The sequence below is a fragment of the Phacochoerus africanus genome, chromosome 2 (genome assembly GCF_016906955.1).
Source record: "Phacochoerus africanus isolate WHEZ1 chromosome 2, ROS_Pafr_v1, whole genome shotgun sequence".
Lineage (NCBI taxonomy): Eukaryota > Metazoa > Chordata > Mammalia > Artiodactyla > Suidae > Phacochoerus > Phacochoerus africanus.
In genome coordinates this window covers 232,929,621-232,953,481 of record NC_062545.1, presented here as the reverse complement: position 1 = coordinate 232,953,481, position 23,861 = coordinate 232,929,621, and the positions used below count along the sequence as shown (strand labels likewise).

Sequence of the window (23,861 nt, the reverse complement as noted above, 5' to 3'; positions counted from 1 at the left end):
TGGCGTTTTAGAAATAGGAACTGGAGAGAACACTGAACTGGGCGAAGAGCTGCCCGGCAAAGCGGATCGGCGGGCGGGGGACGCAAGCGCCGCGGGCACCTTCAGAGTGCGGCCGGGTGTTCACAGCGCCGGCCGGTGCACGGGGCTCGCTGGGCTGAGTCCCGCGCCTTCCCGGTGGGGCCGCGGCCGCGTTCCGGGGCCGGTGGGCAGAAGGCGGGCGGAGGCCGCCATATTCCCGTTTTACCACGCCCGGGCGGTCGGCCGGCAGCTGCAGGTTGGCGGCGGCCCGGGCTGCGCCTCGGCGACCCGGCCCCGCCCCCCCGCCAGGGACTGCCTTGACCGCTGATCCCGCGGGCCAGACCCCGGGCGCGGGAGCGGGAGGCGCCCGCAGAGTCCGAGGGGCCCGGTCCAGCCGCCGAGCGGCGCGAGCGAGGCGAGAGCCGCACTGGGAGGCGCGCCGTGTCGGCTGCGAGCCCAGGAAAGCCTTCCAGGAGGGGCCGGGAGGCACCGCCTCCCGCTCCCCTCCTCCCGCGCCCACTCCCTCCCTCCTCCTCCTCTTGCCGCCGCCGCCGCCGCCTCCCTCCCGGATCTGTGCTCTAGTTCAGAGAAGAAGAAAATGTGTGTGTGTGGCGAGGGGGAGGGCGAGCACTGAGCAGCAGCTCCGCGCCTGGCAATCGAGGCCGGGGGTGGGCGCCTGGCGGGGGCGGAGGCGGAGGCGGAGGAGCGCGCGGCGGCCGGGCGGGCCGGCTAGCCGGGTTTGCGCGCGAGCCGGGCGGTGGGCGCGGGCAGGGCCGAGGGCACCCGGGAGCCGTGTCAGGCAGCGGTGAGGAGCAGGCGCGCCAGGCGTGGGGAGCCGTCGGCGGCCGCTCGCTGCGGGGACGCCCCGGTGGATGTGCTCTCGCCGCCGGACGCACGGCTTAGGGGAGCCTCGGCGGCGGCGGCGGCGGCGCGGGGGGCGAGGCGGGCCGCCCATTCCCGGGGAAGGAGGCGCGGGCGTCTGAGCGAGGCCGGGCGCGGCGGCCTTCCCTAGCGCGCCCCCCGAGCCAGCGCCCGCGGCCGCCTCCCGCGCCCGCCTCGCTCCTCCCGGCAGCCCGAGCCGCACGCTCCCGCCGCACCCCCGGCCCACCTGGTGGCCCCGGCCCTCGCCGCGGACTCCGCGGCGGTTCCCCGAGCTCGTCCCGGACGCGCGCCCGGGCGGCGGGGGCTCGGCGGCCACCGCTGCCTCGGGGGAGCGAGGGCGGGAGGGTGTGTGTGCGCGCTTGTTGAGCAGGGGGTGCCGGCGGGGCTGCAGCGGAGGCACTTTGGAAGAATGACTCTGGAGTCCATCATGGCGTGCTGCCTGAGCGAGGAGGCCAAGGAAGCCAGGAGGATCAACGACGAGATTGAGCGGCAGCTCCGCAGGGACAAGCGGGACGCCCGCCGAGAGCTCAAGTTGCTGCTGCTCGGTGAGTACTGCCCGGGCTGGCCGCCGCGGGCCCTCCCGCCGGGCCTCTGTGCCCCCTGCCCGCCACCCTCAGGCCCCCGGGACCGCGGCCCCCGCCCCCGGGCGCCTGCGGCTCGCTCCGGCCCTCCCCGGGCGCGCCCCCGGACACTTCCCGCACTCGCGCGGGCGCGTACACGCCCGCGCGCGCGCGCAGAAGGGTAGGGGCTGCCCTGCCCAGGGCCTTGGCGTGTGCCTTTTGGTATCCCTGAGGGCTGTGCACTAGCGATGCGCGTTTATCTGCGGTGCATCTGCTACCTAGCAGATTGCTTCGGGGAGAGGCACGGTGGTAGGGTGGTGGGCTGAAGGATTGAACTTCCAGTGTCGTGGCCCCGGCGCCCGGTGGGGTGGTGGAGTTGGGGAGCTGTGTGTGTGTCGCCCCAGGGTGACGAGCGGAGCCAGGGCACGTTGTGGGATGGCGTGCAGTGGGGTAGCCTGTTTGCAGCCATTGTCAGTGCTTTGGGGGTCGAGAGGGAATGGTGGAACGGTGGGCACACTCGCGGCTGGATTCTCCAAGGAGTGATGTTGAGGGAGCCCAGTGGTTGGCTCTTCGAAGAAAGGGGCTTATGTATTGGGGGGGAGGCGGGGAGGCAAGCCCAGATGTGTCACACGAGTGCACCAGACCACCAAAAGGAGGGACCCAGAAGAGTTTCTTTATGGTGACAGGAATGTTTCTCCACCATTCCTTTCAGATAAAGATGAGGGGATACAGGAGATTGTGCGATGTGGTTGTTGACAGCGACGGGTATCTTTTGTTTAATGAGGCAACCCAGATGTAGGCCTGAATTCACAGTAGTTACTACTGAAAGCCAGTACAGCCTCTCAATTACTCCCGTGGAAACAAATAGAAACCTTTTGTTTAAAACGGACAGGATTTTAATATCTTTGGAATCTGGGCTAGAAGGAAAACGGGAAGTGAACAGCAAAAATTTCTCTTTAATCTCTAAAAAATAACCCATCATTTTGTCCTAACACTAAGTTAGCAAGAAAATACCATTTCTCGTCTAGGAATTTTATTGATTATTATCTCTGATAGAATGTTCAGAATCAACGTTCACATACAAATCAGGGCGACATAACTCTGAGCTGTTGTGGTAGGAAGAACAAATGGCTTTGCAGTAACAGGCCTGAAAAATGTCTCTACTTGTGTTCTGGATATTCGCGTGTATAATAAATATGTTTCTCAGACATTTCTGGGAGAAAAGAATATTGTATTGTCAATTCTGATTTGAGAAGCATGCATTTTCTTTCTTATCTTGAGCATTCCATCTCCTGGTTCAAGGAACCAATTGCCTTTGGGAAGGAACTGCTTATGTACTGGATTATTTACAAGAAGGAACAAAATATAATGATGACAAATAGTTACAAATGGTTAATTCACATGACATGTTTAATGTCTTCATTTTGAAAATGAGATTAGATAAATGTGCACATGTTTTTAAGGAACAGAAGGCAAACCCTGGATAAAAGGGGTGGGCTTTAGGGAATGAAGCCAGGGAAGGGGGAAAACTGCAATTGGAAAAGGAAGGTCTTTTTATTTTTAGTTTTATTCTCATTTTGAGCTACTTCTAATGGCTGAAAAGGTGTAGTTGAATGTTTTCTGTATTCTCAAGAATGAGAAGACAGGGCAAGAGAAATGTATAGAGTTGGTTAAGTGTATGATTAAGGGGAAAAGCATGTGTGACTCTAGAATGGTTTTTCTTTTGCCCTGTTTACTGTCTATTTGTTTCTGTTTAGCTGTGAATAGGGCGTTTGAGGTCTCAAGCCTACCCCATTGCTGAAATGTGGGTTCCTAACAGCTATGAGTTAGAGCTCAGGGGTTTGTCTGAGAGCCTAGGTTTGAATAGGAGGAGGGCTTTGGGGGAAATACCCATAGATGGATGCTTACTTACATATATACTGTGTATTTAAGTGACATATTGTGCTTTAAGTATTGAACTTGGAGATAATTTTATGAGGAAAAAATTAAAATAGTTTTACTCTTGAAGTAGTAGTGTGAAGAACTCCCCCCCCCCCATTAGATCTTTGAGTAGGATTTAATACAGCCCCACCTCAGCTCCCTAATATGGCCTAGTAGAAGTGGTTAAAAAAAAAGACATCCATCTAGCACCTACATTTGTTAGTAGCATTTAAAAAGTATACAGCTTTCTGTTATTTACAAGAAATAAATAATATACGTGTTCATGTCTAGGTATGTTGGTTTTGTAACATAACTACTGCAGAACCTACACTATTTACATTGTCAGTGTTATATACTAAGTGTAGGTTTGTGTGTGTGTGTGTGTATGCATGTGATTTCACGTTTCCTTGAGTCTAGGAGAGAAGTGATGAATGATTTGAACCGGGGGAAGGTTCTGGGGAGGGGTTCCCTTTGAGGAACTACTGATGTGCTGCTTTGATAAGTGCACCAAACCTTCATTCATAAAACCTCTCCAAAGCTTTACCAATATTTTTAACTACTTCATTTAAATTGAGGAGTCGCCCTTTTATTTAAATGAAATTCAGTGTAAAATTATCTTCAAAATTTTAGTTCAAAGCATGATGCCATTTTAATGGATTTATTTGGCAGGGGCCCCTTGCATTTGTTCACATAATTAGTCAGTTTTATATATTAATAATTGGAGAAATTAGAAAGAGAAAATAGTGGTTACCTGCTTGGATGAAAGCATGGCAGTAAAACTTGGGCTGTCTTGATATGTATCCAGCATTTATGCCACTGTTCCAAATTCTATAGTGCTCTATATTTTGATTTTTATTCTTTTTAAAAAATGAACCCAGAAACCTACTACCATAAAATATCATATTTTGAATTGTTGTTTTCTTTATTCATTCTCTGAATTAATTTATATTATTATTTTCTTAGACACCTCAAAGAAAGATGTGTTTGTATTCTACATAGATATGCAAAAGAATATTTTAACATGAAGTTTTTATGTACTTCCTAGACGTAGTGTACATGTTTCCATTAATTAATATTTGTGAATATTAACTAAAATATTTCTATTGGTAGTACATAAGTCACACTATTTAATATGTCTTTAAGTTCATATAAAACAAGTGGCATTGAATTCCTGCTTCCGGTCAATGACATTCATGTTAAAAAAAATTGTTTTCAGATCCTTGAAGATAGATTTTTTTCCCCCCACTAACTTGTTTTTATTTTACATGTTTTTGAAATGTACTCTTCAGATCTTAATCATCAAATAGGATTTAGTAGACCTTTTTTTATTGATTGGATTCTACCTATTGAAGAGGCAGAGTTTAGGCCAGTTTAGATGAAGAAATACATGTTCTTGTGCTTCTAGCTGAATTACATATGTGATTGGAGATTTTCTTCCTTTCTCCACTGGAAGCTTAGAAAGGTAGAGACTATTTTCATATTGCTCACTATTACACCCCAGCTTCTAGCACAATCTCTAATATAGAATGTTCAGTAAGTATTTGTTGAATGAGTAAACTTATTTAAAACCGTAGAAATTGGGACCATAAAACAATGAATACGTTATAGAGGCAGGGTATGTAATGTTATTATTCTGTGGGAGAGGAAATGATGATCTTTTTAAAAGAAATTGAGTGTAATTTTTTGAGCCAGTAGAATAGAAATGCATTCCAGGACGAGAAGTGTTAATGTAATACGTTACATCACTTATTGAACAGTGTACTACAGTTCTGTGCTGGGTGCATTTGGGAATGATAACAGTCATGCTTAAAATATGAAAGTTTAAAGGAACAAAAAGGAAGAAACCATACCATATCTTGATTACTTTTTTTCGTGTAGAAGCTAATTTAACCCTATCGTCTTTTTGCCGTATACTTTTTCTTGATGATACCCTCATCAGAGTGAATTTTTAAATTCTCTAGAGGACAGGTGGTGACTGAACAGATTTTTATGATTTACCTATGTGTAATTACACGAGGAGAACGGCATGATTAAATTTTAGGAATTGCAAAAAGAACATTTTCAATTGGAGTGCTATACATTTGTCCTGAAAACTGAGCAGTTACAGAGCAAGAAGACACCTGGAAGGCTGGGTATGCTCTGACAAATTTAGACTGTGTAGAGAGTTCATTCATGCAGATCTGGATAAAATCATCTACCCCACGACCCCTCTGTGGAGTTTATGGGGCAGAGAATGGGGATGTGGATTGCCTGAGTTAACCTAGAGCTTAGTGGCTGTCTAGGATGGCTACTCAGAATCGCAGAATGAAGGCTTCCTTCTAAGCCGCCCTAATAACAGAAATCTCCCTGGAATACCATAATATGGTGTTTATGAGGCTCCTTTAAGACCATCCCGTTTTATTTTTTTGCTACCCTTTTGGCTTTCAAGAGTTGAATATGTTTCTAAATGTCAAGATTTGTTTGTATGCATTTCCTCTTTTTTTCTTTCTTCATTTTTTTTTGGGGGAACAAAGTCTTTATACTTTGAATCTGAAGAGTGAAGTGGGAACATTGCTCATAAACACCAAAACTCTAGCTCTGATGGTATCGCAAAGCCTTCAGATTTTTGCATTGAATCACGTAAATTCATTGTCTAGATCTGCCATATAACCATCAGTCTCGTGCTTATGTATTATTTCTTCATATAGGAATTTGGGGCACAAATTAAAACCCAGTGAGCAGTGAGGTTATCTCGAATATATCTATTCAAATATTTTTTTGGGGGTTAGAAAGGAGAACCAGAAGAGTAAGTTAGTAGCCATTTTGTTAATTATAAATAAATTTTATAGCCTTTTCCATTAAAAAAAAAATCAAACAACCCAGCTGTACTTTGTAAGAGATGGCTTATGTTCAGTTTTCAGAGATGCCTATTAAATACAGTTATGATTTTTATTACGGATGAATTTCTAAGAACCTGAAACAGCTTTTGGAGTTGTGAGGCTGTGTGCTATGCTAAACTTAGCAGAGAAAAGGAACACATTTTTCTTCATGATCCAGGCAAACTTATACTTGAAAAGAAATGAACAAGCTTTGCCGAGGATGATTCTGATTCCAGGATTTGTGTTAGTTTTTCTCTAAGGGAAGGCTGTTAGTTCTGTTGAAATTAATGGAAGTGTGGATTGGGTGTCGTAGAGGAAAAATTGGGAGCTCAAAGGGTACATCTTAGAAGAGAGAGAAGCCATTTTAAGAAGGTTAGGATTGCTTTCTCCCTGAGGAGGTGGAGAGAATCTGTTTTCTCCTGACTCTGTGTTTTGGGTTGAGGGAAATACAAGTATTTGTAGCAACGAGTTTAAAGTCTAATTTTCTGGTTGAAGGGGGAGGCCAGTGACTTTTTTTTTTTCAGAGAGAAACTTTTATAATGGCTTGTAGGCAATGTTAAGATCTCTGCAGAATTAATCCTAGGAAAGTGTGAAATAGCAATAGAAGGTAAAATGTGTGATTGTTGGTAATTAAATCTGTGGCAATAACTGGCTACCGTAAACAGTGAATGCTTTCTCTTGCTCTGTCGAATGGAATAACATTAAAGAAAGCTATTCTCAGACCCGACCACTATTTTGTATGAACAGCTGTTACTAATAAAATTATAGGACGTTGTTCGACAATCACCTATGAATTGCTACTGATACGTAAAAAAATCTGATTTCTCATCTAACATGTAAAAAGGGAAAAAGGACCTAAACATGTTGTCACAGTTGAGTTCATAAATCCTAGATGGTCATGAATCTGGGTTTTACAAGCAAAATAAACATCCATGTTGCAGTGCTGAGAACCAAAAACTGAATTTGCTAAATAGCTCTGGGGTTGACCTTTATACCTAGCCATAACTTCTGAAACCAGTGCAGACTATTTTGTTAAAAGCCTCATGTTTCACTTTTAAGAACAAAATCAGTATTATTTAAAAATAAACGTATCAAGATATTTCAGATCATCCATTCAACAAACACTTGACAGTTTTTAGAAAACAAATATTTCCTCTAAATTTTATCTTTTTTTTATCGGGCATACCATAAAAAAGAACAGTTGCATACAGAATTCTGGTCATAAGAACACATATTAAGCACCTACTGAATGTAAAATAATGTGCTACACAAGACACTCCTCGTTTCTTGTTTGCCGTCAGGTAAGGCTGGCAAGCACTTTTCAAAGTTCTTGTCATCTCACAATTGACTCCCCTCTGCCGGACTAGTTGAGTCTTATCCTTCCTGGCTTTGGCCTTTCTATTGGCTCTTAATACAAAGAAAAAGACAGCATAATCTGAAGGCCATTCTAGAAGCTTTCCCAGGATTACACAACTGGGACAAGCAAATGGTCTTGAGAATTTGAACTCCTGAGTTTTATGTATGTATGTTATTTCCTTGGAGCAAGCATATCATTTTTTGCCTTCAGCTAATGGAAAACTGTTAATGACTTGTGTTTGTAACTAAATTGGAAGCTGCATGAGGGCAAAGATAGTGGCCCTTGTTTTTTTTTTGCTGCTTAGTGATGCACCTCGTCTAGCTTGGTGTACAGCCATTGTTGGTAACTTGGGACTCGGTAATTGGGGGCTTGTAGGGGTAGGAGGATGGGGGCAGGGTGGACAGCTGGGATCCCCAAAGAAAGTGGAGCAGTTGGAGGGGGTAAATTAAAACATCTTGTTTTCTTTTAATGGATGTTATTGATTTGTCCTTGGCTTATCACTCCTCTTTGTGTTTTGTGGACCCCCTGGGGCACTGTAAAAGAAATTTGGTTTTAAAGGCGAAGTTGTCATTGTCTCCACCTGTGCTTCTCACTCATTGACTCAGGAGACTGATTCAGTTGAACATTCTCATAGTTGTTTTGGGTTGAAAAGTCAAAAGCAGTTTATCTAGCAGTTTGAATGGAAAATTTACACATCCAAGTCCTTTGAAATTTGAAAATTCCACACACCTTTATTACAGGATTAATTTTGGATTGTGAGCAATTTGACTGCTCTGGAAACAAAATAGTTGTTTCAAGGAAGTGTGTAATGGATTGTGGTGCGGTTGGGAACCAGAATGTTATTAATGCCATTATATTTCTGAAACCTCACAGAAGGGAACAATAATTGATCCACAAATTAGAGAAAAAGAGCTGGAATGAGACTTTTTGGCTCTGTTGCAGGAAGTGATAGTGATGTTTAGAAACATACTCATGTTTTTTCTAAAAGGTAGGTAGCCTCATGTTTTTTTCCCCCCCTTTGGAGAACTGAAATTCACGAATTAATTGCCTTTTTCCAGAATTTGACTTTTTTTTTTTTGATCATGATCACTTAGTAAAAAAATTGAAATTGAAAAAGAATTTTTATTTTGCTTCATTTTTATGTTTTAAAAACTTTTTTCAGGAGTTCCCATTGTGGCTCAGCGGTAGCGAGCCTGACTAGTATCCATAAGGATGCGGATTTGATCCCTGGCCTAGATCAGTGGGTTAAGGATCTGGTGCTGCTGTGAACTGCAGTATAGGTCGTACACCTGACTTGAATCTGCAGTTGCTGTGGCCGTGGTGGTGTAGACTGTAGGCCGGCAGCTGCACCTCCAATTTAACCCCTAGTGTGGTAACTTCCATATGCCTCACATGCCGCTGTGAAAAGAAAACAGACAACTTTTTTTATCTTTTAAACTTTTATTGTTTGTGTTTTATGTTTCTTTTTGGTGAAGAGACAAGTGGGGTGATTGGTGGCATCTTCCATGAACTTCCTCGTGACTGCTGACCAGTCGTTTCTAGAGGGAAATGCTTCAGTATCTCACTTACTCATTTATTCACTCTTCCACCTCTTTGCCACAGGCCCCCAAAAGATCCTCCTGTGGACTCCCACCCGCACATTTACTCTCTTGTCATAGCTTCCTTTACCAAATTCTAGGAAGGGTTCCTTAGATTCTCTGGTGTGTGTATTTCTTTAAGATTTAGGGAACTTTCAAGTTGGTGCTTATAGCAAACATCATGTGGCTATGAGCTGGTGAGAGGGGAAGTAGATTGCTTTAATGCATTTAAAAGAAAGACACTTGGGAATGTGCCTTTTGGAATGGTTGACTTTCTGTAGCAACACTGTGGTCTGCAAAACAAAATACGTTGTTGAACAAAACGTAAAATTCGCCTTCTTTTTCCGGAGGGCAGGGACTTGAGATTGGTTCATGGTCACCAGCAGAAAGCTAGCAATCCAGTGCTGGATAATCTATCACAGGCCACTGGGTTTCAAAATAGGGTGCAGTGTGTTTGCTAGAAGGGGAGTAGGTGCTGTGGGCCTGTGTTGGGTAATAGCCCATCTTCCGCATTTAATGATTTGAAAGTCCTCCTCTCAGTTACTGGAGAGCCTTAAAATATCTCTTTCTAACTGTGTTTCTATCCAGATAGAGAGGGTGGCATTAGCAGCAGCCTTTGCTTTTGTTATAATCAGTCAGTCTGAGTGGGTTTTTGGGTTTGTTTATTTTTTAAGGTAAAGACGCAATGATATTATCTTGCCATGTGAATTGATATTTTAGGACCTACGATTTTCAGAGCTCCTTCATTATATTACAGGTTCTTTCTGCAGATGGCAAATGCAATTTTCCTCTTGTCCTAAAGAGCTGACCCATTTCCTGTGACTTGTTCTAATAATACAGGATGACTTTAATTCTTGTTCCTGGTTTGCCCTTAAAAGAATGCTAGGGTACATGTTAAGAGTTTTTAACTGTCTTTTCTTTCTAACTCTTGTGTTATATTTTTTGAAAATTGGTAAATCATACAAAAACAGTGGCACACTGGCTTTGTGAAAGTTATTTGACCCAATGATGAAATACTCCTGTGGTTCTGCATGTTAGTGTAGTTATGAGTATCTTTTCAAAAGCTTGTAACAGGAGATCAAGTACTGCCCTTACTCCCTGAGCTAACCAAGGGTGTTTTTTTTTTTCTTTGCTCCTTTACTATTTCTACAGAAAAGTCATAGAATGAAGAAATTGGACCAAATCTAAGGGCTGGTTGAACTTTGAAGCTTTTACTGCTTCCCCTCCGAAGCTTTGGCATCTCTGCCAGTTTTCCCCCAAACTCACCCCTGGACGAGGCTCCTGAGCCCCAGCTATCTCCAGGGTTATGGACCATCTCCAGAGGCAATACCGGGTCCGATGGACTCCTCCCCACTACAGGCGGCTCAGATGGTCCTGGGTAGGAGGCCTTAGCAGGTCTGTGCAGAGCTGCCCCTCGGGCCGCCTGGCACACTGCTGATAGTCTCAGTGCCTTCACAGGGAGTGCTATCAAAAGCCTCCTGTCATATCAGCATGGGTCTCTTGCTTCCTGCAGGAAGGGCGACATCCAGGGAGGCATGGAGCCTGAGAGGCGTGGGGTTCCTGAGCTGCCCTGCTCAGGCCTGGGTGTGTTTTCATAGATACTCTTAAGCAGCTGCCTTTCACTCACTACTTTTTCTTCATGGGGCTTAAAGCAGTGCTTTTCACTTGCCAACAAAGAATCTCTGCTGCCCAAGCCCATTTCTGCCCTTTTCAGTGAGAGCAGGTTGGCTCATTGAGCCTGAGCACTTGGGGGTGCCTCCGACATCCTGACGGGGCATTTTGCACTCTGCTTTGTATTTGGAGCCAGTCGGTCCCTTTTTCCTGGTCCTTACTGCCTGGCCTTCCAGGAAAGATTTGGAATTAACCCTTGGATGGATCACTTGTGTCCATTTCTTCTTCCGTTACTGTGCCCATTTGCTCCTTGGCATGTTCATTGAAGCCAGAAGGACAGATAATGGTGGACACATTCATAATATAAAGTAAGGAGTTTTCATACTTTTTTGTTTTAAATGATATTTACATATACATATAATTTGCTGTGCCCTTAGTTGTCATGGCCATGATCAGAGAAACTTAAGAAAACAACTTCCAGAGTTCCTGTCATGGCTCAGCGAAAACGAATCTGACTAGCATCCATGAGGACACTGGTTTGATCCCTAGCCTCGCTTGGGTTAAGGATCCCACACTGCTGTGAGCTGTAGTGTAGGTCGCAGACGTGGTTTGGATCCTGAGTTGCTGTGGCTGTGGTATGGGCCGGCAACTGTAGCTCAGATTTGACCCCTAGCCTGGGAACTTCCGTATACCACCAGTGCGGCCCTAAAAAGCCAAGAAAAGAAAAATTAAAAGAAAAGAAAGAAAGCAACTTCCTGTGTTCCTTGTCTGCGCGTTCTGGAGAAAGGGCTCTATGAGCAAAGCAGGAACAGCCAGACTCTTTCTAGTTCTGGAGAAACATTGTTGCAAGGACCCAGTTCCATTGGATGTTCCAGGCAGGCATCTGGCATTCTTGTCCCCTACTTTCCTCCTGGCCCACGGCCTTTTTGTTATCTTATCAGCGTCAGGCTCACTTATCTTGATTTCAGTTTTGGAATTGGACAGGTGCAGGGAAAGGGAGAACAGTGGCAGGTGAGGGAGAGTCCTCAGGGAATCTGGTGGGGCTTGGCAGGGTGGAGGGTGTTGCTACTTGTAGGGGTGGTGCAGCCATGTATTCCCAAGGTTCTGGAGGGAAGGGAGGAAGGAGAGGAGAGCAAAGGAGAGGTGCCCTGTTGAGTCGGTGACTTTGATTAGGAAGAGCCTGGCCCATGCTGCTTCTTCCTCTTGTCCGCTCCACTGCCCTACAGTGTTTCTTCATCATTGTCACCTCTATTGTGCTCTTCCTTTTCCAGATCCTGTGTTGGAAGATGAGCACACATAGAAGTCTGGGTTGTTTGGGGGGGTGTTTTTGTTGCACACACTCTCTAGGTAGAGAGAGGTGGTTAGATGGTTTAAGGCAGAAAGCTCATGTCATGCTGTGTCCTGAGAAAAACCGTCCACACATTAAAAAGAAAGTTTAGGGAGTTACAGTCGTGGCACAGTGTTAACGAATCCGAGGTTGCGGGTTCGATCCCTGCCCTTGCTCAGTGGGTTAACGATCCGGCGTTGCCGTGAGCTGTGGTGTAGGTTGCAGATGCGGCTCAGATCCCTTGTTGCTGTGGCTCTGGTGTGGGCCGGTGGCTACAGCTCCGATTCGACCCCTAGCCTGGGAACCTCCATATGCCCCGGGAGTGGCCCAAGAAATGGCGTCAAGACAAAAAAAAAAAAAAGAAAGAAAGTTTATAATCAGGCCCCCTTAAAAGGTTTTTTTTTTGTTTTTGATTTTGCTTTTTGTTTTTTATTTTTTCCTGTTAGCTGTTTAAGGTGATAGAGATGCATATATTACTGTATTGAGAACTCTGCTAATCTGGTGATGGGTTATTAAGATTTCTCTTGCCCGGGAAATCTGCTTTTAAGTGGCTTGCTTCTCCTCCAATGGAGTACCTTTTAGTTGCCTGAGGCAATGAGTAGATAAATTGTGTTATGAGATATTCTTGCCAAGTGGGTTCATGTTGGGGTGGAGGCATGTAATATAGAAGTGACTTAGAATTTTTAGCTGAGAAAGGTACCTGTGTATTGGCTGTGTTCTCTTACAGGCTGTTGCCATTCTGAGCTATCATGTGCAGGTCCAGGGAGTAGATTTATTCAAAGTTCCTCAAGCCAATTTATGACCAGCATTCAAAATGGGCTGCATTTGTCCCTGATAGAATTACCTTGAGAGGATTTCTTGATTCAAAATGTAGGCAAATATTTTTTGAACAACTTGAATAATTTTGAATAATTTGAGAGCAGAGCTAATAAGTGTTGAAACAAAAGATATTTGAAATCAGCCTCAATTTTTTTTTTTTTTTTGTATTAACAGTCACTCCCTGGTGGGTTAAGAACGAATGAATTATCATAATACCTGCTCCTCTTGGAGCCACGCTTGGACCGGACATGGATTCTGGAGATGAAAAGGCCTTGATGTGTTTAAGGACTAATGACTGGGATATCGTATGAGTATCCTAGTATCTCCTACTATGTGTTAGGTTACCATCTAAGATGTTATCTGAAGCACATTAGAAGTGACTAAAAAACTGGGGGAGTTCCCTTCATTGCTCAGTGGAAACAAATCTGATTAGCATCCATGAGAATGCCGGTTCAATCCCTGGCTTCACTCAGTGGGTTAATGATCTGGCATTGCCATGGGCTGTAGTGTAGGTTGTAGACGTGGCTCTGACCTGGCATTGCTGTGGCTGTGGCATAGGCCAGTTGTTTTGGCTCTGGCTTGACTCCTAGCCAGGGAACCTCCATATGCTTCGGGTGCGGCCCTAAAAGGACTGGAAAAAAAAAATTGGGGGGCACATTTCAGCTCTTGGAATGAGAAGTCCCATAAGTTTCCGATCTTCTGGGAGAAGATAACCTGTATGTTGCTTGATCAGTTTCTGATAAATAATTTGTATTTCCCTTATCTATACAATCTTGATAATGGGTTGCATTTTGATGGAGAAAATCATAAGATTTAATTAATATTTCTTTAGGGAAATCTTGACTCCGTATATATTTCTGCTAAAATCATCAGATATGTCCTTTGAGAAACACGTTTTCTGTAGGTCTTTATACTCCAGGCCATGCTTATTATGGGAACAGGGATTCTCCAGTAGGGTTTTTCTAAATCCCTAGGGTCTATCTCTGAATTGCTACTCAAATTACAATGTATCCTTCTCAGAATCAATTAATGCTTTGTACATCCCTAGTACTGAATCACAGAGTCACATGATATTTATTTTTTTCTATTAAAAATATTCTTCCTTTCCATAATATATATTCAAGCAGTATGCTACTGACTGAATTTATATCATTTTTTATTTTCTTTTTGGAATGAAATAAAGAAGAGCACTTGAGATAAATATCCTCTGGTATTATGGTTGCTTTCGAAAATAGTTTAAAAAGTTTAATAATGAGAAAATCTATCGTATTAAATAGACAATGTTTGAGTCAAGAAATATTTACTTTCTTCCACATAAGAATTTCTTACATTGTTGGAGTTGCCGTCGTGGCGCAGTGGAAAAGAATCCAACTAGGAACCATGAGTTGATCCTTGGCCTCACTCAGTGGGTTAAGGATCCGGCGTTACCATGAGTTGTGGTGTAGGTTGCAGACGAGGTTCTGATCTGGCATTGCTGTGGCTGTGGCGTAGGCTGGCAGCTGTAGCAACAGTTAGACCCCTTGCCTGGGAACCTCCGTGGCCCTAAAGCAAAAAAAAAAAAAAAGGAATTTCTTACTTTCTTAAGAAATCTGTTATATTGTTTTCATGATGGCCTTTGAAGTAATAATAGCCCTTATGTTAATATTATTTTTCATTTTTTTTTCAGTAATTTTGAAATTTTATAAATAATGCAATAGAATTTTAGACAACATATGAAAGGCTTTAAATTTTATTCATAAGTTTATCCAAAATGTACTCATTTAACATAAGAAACTTTTTTTTTAAATGCTCCTTTCTAGTCTATTTTATTTTTTTGTTTCTTGCCTGTCTGTGATCATACTATACAATTTAACATTATATTGTAAGCATTTTCTGTGTGGCTATATAAACTTCATATTAACATTTGGAATTGCTGTATGATAATGAATTAGAGGATACATATTAACCTGCTTGCTCGTTTTTTTTTTTTTTTTTTTCTTTCTTTTCCCTTTAATGGCTGCACCTCTGGCGTATACAAGTTCCCTGGCTAGGGATTGAATCCAAGCCATAGCTACGGCAATGCAGGATCCTTTAATCCACTGTGCTGGGCCAGGGATCGAACCTCAAGCCACTGAGGTCAGATTCTTAACCCACTGTGCCACAGCAGGAGCTCCCTCTTTTTTTATTTTTAACTGACATTTAGGTTTCTCTGAATGTTTTCCATTTTCAAAGTAATACTGTGATGGAGTTCTTGATGGAGATAGAATTTTATTTTAAAAACACACACATTCACTTACACACTTTTCTTAGAATAGTTGGATAGAAATGTTACCTCTAAGAGGATAGGGAAAATTTTATAGCTCTCGATTACATACATTTATACACATTATAGCTCTCGAATACCTTAAAGATATTCTGAAATTATCATATACAGTTTGCAACATCATGGACAGTATTATGAGATTATCAGTAAATTAGTAGGCCAATCATGGTACGTAATTTAAGAATTTGCGCTTGTTTGATTACTATTAAGAATGACCATTTTCCCATACGTTTGTTTTAGTTGAATTTCTTGTGTAAGTTGTCGCTTCATTTCCATTGCCCATTTATGAGCTCTGAACATACAAACGAAATTAGCCTTTTTTGTATTTACTGAAAATAACCTCAGTCTGTTGTTTTTCTTTTTCTTTGTATGTTATTTAATACAGACATTTTAAATTGCCTTGAAGCCAAATCTGCTGATCTTTTGCTATTCATTTTTTTTTAAATAAAAATCTTAACTGGTTTAGATATTTTCTGAAAGTCAGATTTACTATTCCTGTTATGGGTGAAACGATTGAATATAATGTTTACGCATCACTGTTGTAGGGTTCTTTTTCTTTCAAAATGAACATGAAATACTTAAACATATAAATTCACACTATCCCAGATTACACAACATAAGCTGTTCTCTGTGTAATTGGCTTTTTTCATTCAGTAATATGTAGTGGGTGTCTTGCCATGGAATATAAATCCTTTGCATCATACTTACGGCTTTTTTGTGTTCTAGTGTATTTTTTGTTGTTGATGTTTCAGTGTATTAGAATCATATAGTGGCTATGCTGTAGCTAGCTTACACCTGCTCATAAAAGCCAGTTGTACACATTTCTTTTCAGCTCTGCATTCACTGACATCATTTTTGTAGCTTGAAATCAGCCACGATGGTAGTATTTACATCACAGAAATTGAAAAGTGTTACACAGAAATCCCCTTACCCTGCCCTTGCAGAACTAGTTGTTAAGTATTTGCCAGCAAACCACTGTTTATACATGACCTCTGTTGATATATATTTAGTGTCCATTAAATTTTTATTTTTATTTTTGTAGTCAGTGCTGTAGTGAATATTGTAGAGGATCTATCATTGTACACTTACATGAGTGCCCCTTTCAGATAAGTTCCTCAGAGTTGGATCATCAGTTCAGTGATACAGGCATATTTAAAGTTTTGATACACATCCCCACCCTGCCTTTCAGAAAGGTTGTATTGGTTTACTTTCCCACCACTGGTATATGCTAGAAACTGTTTTGGCACATTGTACTCTCAGATTTTTGTTAATCTTATGGACAAAAAAAAAAAAAAAAAAGTTTTTATTGGCATTGTATTGAATTAATTTCTATCATAAAGTCTTCATTTTCTTTTCTAAACTGCCTCTTTTTTTTGGGGTCATTTTGTCTTTTTAGGGCTGCACCTGTGGCATATGGAGGTTCCTAGGCCAGGTGTCTAATCTGAGCTACAGCTGCCAGCCTATGCCAGAGCCACAGCAATGCCAGATCCGAGCCGTGTCTGCAACCTACACCACAGCTCATGGTAATGCCAGATCCTTAACCCACTGAGCAAGGCTAGGCATCAAATCCGAAATCTTACAGTTCTTAGATTTGTTTCTGCTGCACCACTGTGGGAACTCCCAAACTGCCTCTATAAAAATAACTGATAAATGCCTTAATTTATTATTTAGTTTAGGTTTTAGGTTTACTTTCGGTTTAGTTAAGTTTTCATCACTTTTAGCTTCAACCGTATTAACTGAGATATTTCTAGAAATTTGACCTTTTTATCTTTGAAAGGTTGGAGTACCCTAGGATGAATATCTACGAGCAAAAATAGAACTGATAAGGTTATACGACAAGTTTGGCTGTTTGCAAAAAGCTGCAACGCAAAAGCTTTTGCTTGTAATGAAGTTCAGTTTATGTATTTTTTCTCTTGTTGCTTACGCTTTTAGTGTTACATGTAAGAAACCCAAGGTCACAAAGATCTACCTCCATGTTTTCTTCTAAGAGTCGTGCAGTTTTTTGTTTCACATTTAGGTTTTTGATCCACTTTGAGTTGATTTTTGTATATGGTGTGAGGTAGGGTTCTGATTTCATTCTTTTGCAAGTTGATGTCTAGTTGTAGCACCATGGTTGAAAAGACATTCTTTTTCCACTGTACGGTCTTTGTGTCCTTGTTGTTAGTTAATTAATTAATTAATTTTAATTTTTTTTTTTTTTTGGCTTTTTAGGGCCACACCTGAGGCATATGGAGGTTCCCAGGCTAGAGGTCTAATCGAAGCTGTAGCCGCTGCCTACACCTCAGCCACAGCAACACAGGATCCGAGCCATGTCTGTGACCTCCACCACAGCTCACTGCAATGCCAGATCCTTCACCCACTGAGCAAGGCCAGAGATTTAACCTGAGTCCTCATGGATGCTAGTTGGGTTTGCTAATCGCTGAGCCACGACAGGAGCTCCTTTGTTATTAATTTATTTTTGCTTTGTCTTTATTACTTTTTTTTTTGATATTTCTATAGGTTTATTTGGTTGTACTTTTTTTTTTTTTTTGCCATACCTACTGCTTTTAGAAGTTCTCTGGTCAGGGATCAAATCTGAGCCACAATTGCAATCTACACCACAGCTGTAGCAATGCTGGATCCTTAACCCACTGAGCAGTGCAGGAATCAAACCCATGCTTCAGCAACTAGCCAAGCTGCTGCAGAGACAACACTGGGTCTTAACCCACTGCATTGAAGTAGGAACTCCTTTGGTTGTAGTTTAAAAATTTTAAAAAAATTTTTAGGTTATTTATTTTTGACATCTTCTTGATTTAAATTACAACTTTAAAGCTAAAGCTTTGAATTTTTCTACTTGTTACTATCTGGTATTCATATCATTCTTTTATAGATGTTCTAACTTTATGATTTTTATTTTTATTTTTGAATCAGGATTGTTTAAGATAGTTTAAAATTTTCCAAGAGGTTTTGATTTTTTTCAACCTTTGTTATTTACTCCTTGTCTTACATCATTTTCATGGGAGAATGTGGTCCGTATTGTTTTGCTTTTTGAATTTATTGTAGCTTAATACATAGTTAAATTTTGTTCTATAGGTACATAGGATATGTACACACATGTATAATAACACAGATATATTGTTATTTAATTTTATTGCTTATACTTGTGGTGACTCTCATTTATATTGCATTGTGAATCTGCCAAGTACTGAGAATTGAGCTAGTCTTCCATTACTTTAGTGTTGATGGCAGTTTCTGCTATTTCCAGAAAATTTTGCTTTATCTGTGTGAATACTCTGTTTTGAGGAATGTATAAAGTGTCGTGAGAATTCGTATCGTTATAGCGAATATACTTTCTTAAGTTAATGCTATTATATATTATTATTATTTTATTATTATATTGAATTCTGATTTAAGATATAATAGCATTAGCTTACATAAAAAAGTAATGCTATAATGATGTGAATTTAATTCTCATGACACTTTCTAGGTCCTCAAAGCAGAGTATTTACACAGATAAAGCAAAATTTAATGTGTAGTTCTTTTGTTCCCATTTGCTTTGTGTATTTCTCCATCCCCCCCCCTCCACTCTTCTTAATCTCTTTGCCGTTGCTGCTCTCAGAATTTGTTTTTTGTTTTTAAACCTCACCTTGAGGATCTTTTCCCTTAAATAGGTGAGTTCCTTCTGCTTGTTAATATAACAGATACAGTTGTGAGGTTCTTTTGCGTCTTCGGATTCTCTCTTGATTTCTGGCAGTTCTTTCCCCCTCTCCATTCCTTCCTCCCTCCTTCCTTCTCTTCTTTGCTATTTGGTTTCTATTGGGGTTTCTGGTTGTGTTTTCCACCTCTGATAATTTGAAAAGTGTGTAGTTTGCTTTTAATTTTGCTCTTGGTAGTCTATATATAACTTTCAGTAGTATTCTTCAAGTTAGGTTTCTCAGTTTATCAGCTTCAGAGATGCCATAGTTATTTATTGTGTCCTGTTCATGCCCAGTGGAGAAATTTGTTCAGCTACTACAGGGATTGAAAAACTGTAAAGGATTAGATAGTAAATATTTTTACCTTTTTTTTTGTCTTTTTTAGGGGCACACTTGAGGCACATGGAGGTTCCCAGGTTAGGGGTCCAATTAGGGAGCTGTAGCTGCCAGCCTACACCACAGCCACAGCAATGCAAGATCTGAGCCACATTTGAGACCTACACCACAGCTCATAGCAACGCTGGATCTTTAACGCCTTGAGAGAAGCCAGGGATCAAACCCATGTCCTCATGGATGCTAGTCGGGTTTACTAACTGCTGAGCCACGATGGTAACTCCATTTTTAGATTTGGGGTGTAACTATTTAATTCTGTCATAAATATTTTATTAATGAATGAGTGCAGCTATGTCCAAGTAAAATTTTATTTATTAAAACAGGCTGTAAGCTGGATTTGGTACTCTGGCTGTAATTTACCAACCCCTGATCTATATTATTTCCATTCTCTGTTTTCCCTGGCATTCTAATGGCATGTTCTGAATTTTTTTCTTTAACTCCTGTCTAATATAGACAAGTTAGTGATACCAGACTTAAAACGGTTCTTCAGGAGTTCTCTTGTGGTTCAGCAGGTTAAAGGTCTAGTGTTGTCACTGCTGTGGTATGGGTTTGATCCTCGGCCCTGGGAACTTCCACATGCTGTAGGTGTGGCCAAAAAAAAAAAAAAAGGTTCCTTATATTCTTTATATCTTAATATCTAATAGTACTATTAACACATTTTATTTCATACATATATTTTATTTTCTTTATCTTCTCTGAGACCATATCGAATGTATCGAATGCTGTAAGAACAACATAAATTTGTTCATGGCTAAGGACAATTTTTCTAAAAGTTCAAGTCTGTCTCTACAGCTTATTGATGGTCATTGAAATGGTGCACATGTGGAAAACTGAAATTATCTGTCTTTAATTTTAAAAAGGGTATTTGGAATGAGAGGTGTACATGGTATTCAAAATCACTTCCATGGTTATTGTTTTAATTCACTTTTTGTCTCTTTTACTCCCCCCTTGATGACAGCTTCCTGATTATTCAGATTCACTATATCTACACTTAATCCTGGAATGGTTTGCTTTTCTCTTTTCATATGTATTCTTCTTCAGTGTTTTTTGTTCATCTTTGCTGGCATAAAGTTAGCATTTGATCTTGCACCCAGTGTGATCTTTAACATTTCAAAAATGATTCCATAGTTTGGTGATCATGCATAGAGTTATTTTCAAACTTTAAAAAATTCTTAATCCTTTGATTTCATATTCAGTACCTGCTATGATAACAGGGAATCCTTTCTAGTTAAGCCTAAAGAAACTCATCTAAGTATTTTGTTGTGTTGCTTATTTATTATTCAGTTTTCACTCAGAAATTTTAATACTTATATCTGTTTGTGCCTGCAGTTAAAACTACATATTTTGCATTAATTTAGTATTTAAATATATGCTTATCACCAGAGATTTCATATCTCAGTTTCTTTAATTGTATACATTTATTTATTTTCATTCACCTATGAGTTGACTGGACTCTACTTTCAGCTATTTCACAAAGGGTCCATGGATGATATATTCTCTCAGTTCTTGTGTATTTGAGGCTTTTCTGTGGCATTCACATGTTAATGACGACTTATATGGGTATAGAATTCTTGGGTTACACCTCTTTTCTATCTGTATTGCTTGCCCCAAGGTGGATGTTGCTCCATTGTTCTCTGAGATCTAAATTTGATGAGAAGAAGTCTGCAGGAAGTCTGGATTTTTTGCTTGTGTTATTTGCTTTTTTTTTTTTCAGGCCACACCTGTGGCATGTGTAAGTTTCAGGGTCAGGGATGGAACCAGTGCCATAGCTGCTCCCTGAGCCACAGCAGTGATAATGCTGGATCCTTAACCTGTTGCATACCAGGGAACTCCATGATTGCTTTTTCTGTTTGGATATTTCTTTCTTTCTTTAACATTAGAAGTTTAATAACTTCACTAGGTTTTGTTTCAGTGTTTTATAGTCTTTATCATTTATCCTGAAAAACTCTGAACCATTTCATCCATATATTTATTATAGTCTTTTATTTTAAGGATTTCTCCCAATTTATCATTCAGTATTTTCTCCATCCCCCAGCAATTTTTTTCTTTGTTTAATAAGCATATTGGTAATGTAAGTATTGGATTTCTATTGATTCTCTGCCAAAGCTGTCAACTTCCCTCTGATTGCTTCATTTCTCCATCCTTTTTTCTTATGTGATTTTTTCAAATTTTTTATCTGCAGTACTGATTTGACAGTGTTGGGCATAGAAATGTCAATGTCAATAGGTAGTTTTTATTTTATTTTACTTTTTTTTTTGTCTTTTTGCTATTTCTTTGGGCCGCTTCCGCGGCATATGGAGGTTCCCAGGCCAGAGGTCCAATTGGAGCTGTAGCCACCGGCCTACGCCAGAGCCACAGCAACGCAGGATCCGAGCCGCGTCTGCAACCTACACCACAGCTCACGGCAACGCTGGATCGTTAACCCACTGAACAAGGCCAGGGACCGAACCTGCAACCTCATGGTTCCTAGTCGGATTCGTTAACCACTGCGCCACGACGGGAACTCCAATAGGTAGTTTTTAAATGACAGAAGTACCTGCTGTACATATTTAAGCTCTTCGATATTATTTTTTTCTCCTTATTTCCCTTTTTAGCTCTGACAATTTTCTTTTATTCTTGTAATACCCTATTTCAAACAGTCCACATTTCCTTAAATTTTCTGGATAGTACGAAGTAGTTATACTTTATTTTTTTCTTTCGTTTCCTAGAGTAAATCTTCCAAATGTTCTCCTCATTTTCCTCCTGCACATTCTGTGCTTCGTCTTCATTTGTTCTTAGGAATGCTCCAAATTCTGTCCTGCCCCACTGTATGTCCAAAGATAGTGTGGGTGGAATCTCATTGACTTCCTTCCCTATTTGTCTTGGGTCTGTGTGTGTCTTTCCCTTAGCACTTGAGCTGGAGCGCTGGAAGATGATAGTATATTTTCTATTTTTAGCCATTCAGTTGTTGGAGTAGGGTGGTAGGAGGGGCTCTGTGGCAGTGGGCAGCTTCAGTCTGTGACCTTTGTTTTTCATAATATTATTGTATTTTACAACCAGTTCCATTTTTCTTTTCCCTTTGGAAGAGCCAGCCAGTGTGATGAGAAATCGTTCTTATTTGATGAGCAATGATGCCTCGCTGTTTACAGGATTTTTGTTCTGTGCACCTTTTGGCTATATCTCTCTGTATTCTTAGACCAGTATGCATGGGTCTGCTTTCAGCCCTCAGCACTTCCAGATCAGAGGGAGAGACTGGGATTGCTTGGCTGTGTAGTGTCTCTAGCACCTCCACTGGTAGTGGAGGTGAGTCTAGTAAGAAGTTACTTACTCCTTCAAGTTGGGGAATACCAGGAACCTTTTCCACTTGCTTCCCTCAACACTGCATTTTATTACCAGTGGAGGAGCTATGAATAGACCACTGCAGGTTTTCTCTCTCTGGTCTGTTTGTATTGCTTCTGGTTGATAAGCCATTTGCTATTATTAACAAAGATGAGGTTTCCTCTCTACTTTTTTTTTCTTTTGTACATTTTGAAGGGTAGAAAGGAAGTTGTTATTGTTTTTTAGAGCACTCTGCCTTCTTTCCAGGAAGTCTGCCTTATGAGTCTTGATGACTATAATTAACCCATGTGAAGTCTTTCATAGAGAGTTATAATTATAGCATCTCTTATGTGCTTTAAAGTCCAAGCTTGCACCCCGTTCTTGATTCACCTCTATAACATCCTCCACTTTATTGTTATTTTGTTCCTCTCTACACTCAGCAATGGGAGATTCGTCCCCCAAGAGGAATTATTTCTCTTTGGTCGTCTGCGTTGCTTCCAAGGTGTTCATATACTGAGCTGAAACCTGTCCTGAAACTAGTTTCAGGATCCGTCCTTTGGGGACACTGGGACTCTGGAACCCACTGGAACACACCTACTTTTCCAAATAACTGAAATTGTCCTCATGACACTTCTGGGGCTTGCTTTTTTCTTTATGTTTAACGTTATGAGTTTTTTCTGTCATTTCTCATAAGGCAGGAATAACTTCTTGTCCTTTATCATCCCAGTTGTTTTCTTCTTCTTCTTCTTCTTTTTTTTTTTTTTTTGGCTTTTTAGGGCTGCACTTGGAGCATATGGAGGTCACCAGGCCACAGTCACAGCCACAGCCATGTCAGATCTGAGCTGTGTCTTCGACCTACAAGGCAATGTGGGATCCTTAACCCGCTGGGAAAGGCCAGGGATCGAACCTGCAACCTCATGGTTCCTAGTCATATTTGTTTCCTATGTGCCGCTATGGGAACTCCTGTTTTCTTCTTAAGAAAAACAAAACACAACACAAGGGAACCTAGCTAGGCTTGAGATAGGTTTTTATGATGTCAGAGTAGGTCATATTTCTGCATCTTCTGGACTGAGATGCATGTAACTTCAGAAGTCTTGGTCTTTTGTCCAAATGAATCATCCCACAAAACAACAACTTTGCGTGCGGAAGGCTTCTGTAACTTTTCTCTACCAGTACCTTGATAGTTGTTACTGATTTTTTTTCAATACAGTACTACCTTGCTAGCCTTGTTTTTGACCTATGGTCATCTATGATCTATATACAATC

General features: G+C 41.3%; 1 protein-coding gene across 1 annotated transcript in view; it reads left to right on the top strand.

Annotated features, from left to right (window-relative positions):
- Positions 1 to 732: 732 nt before the first annotated feature.
- LOC125120082 (guanine nucleotide-binding protein G(q) subunit alpha) overlaps positions 733 to 23,861 on the top strand; it is a 300,978-nt gene continuing 277,849 nt past the window's right edge. The window contains exon 1 of the mRNA XM_047767808.1: positions 733 to 1,445. Within this exon, the coding sequence (XP_047623764.1) occupies positions 1,310 to 1,445 (136 nt within the window). The 5' untranslated portion in view covers positions 733 to 1,309. The remainder of the gene's footprint in view (positions 1,446 to 23,861) is intronic.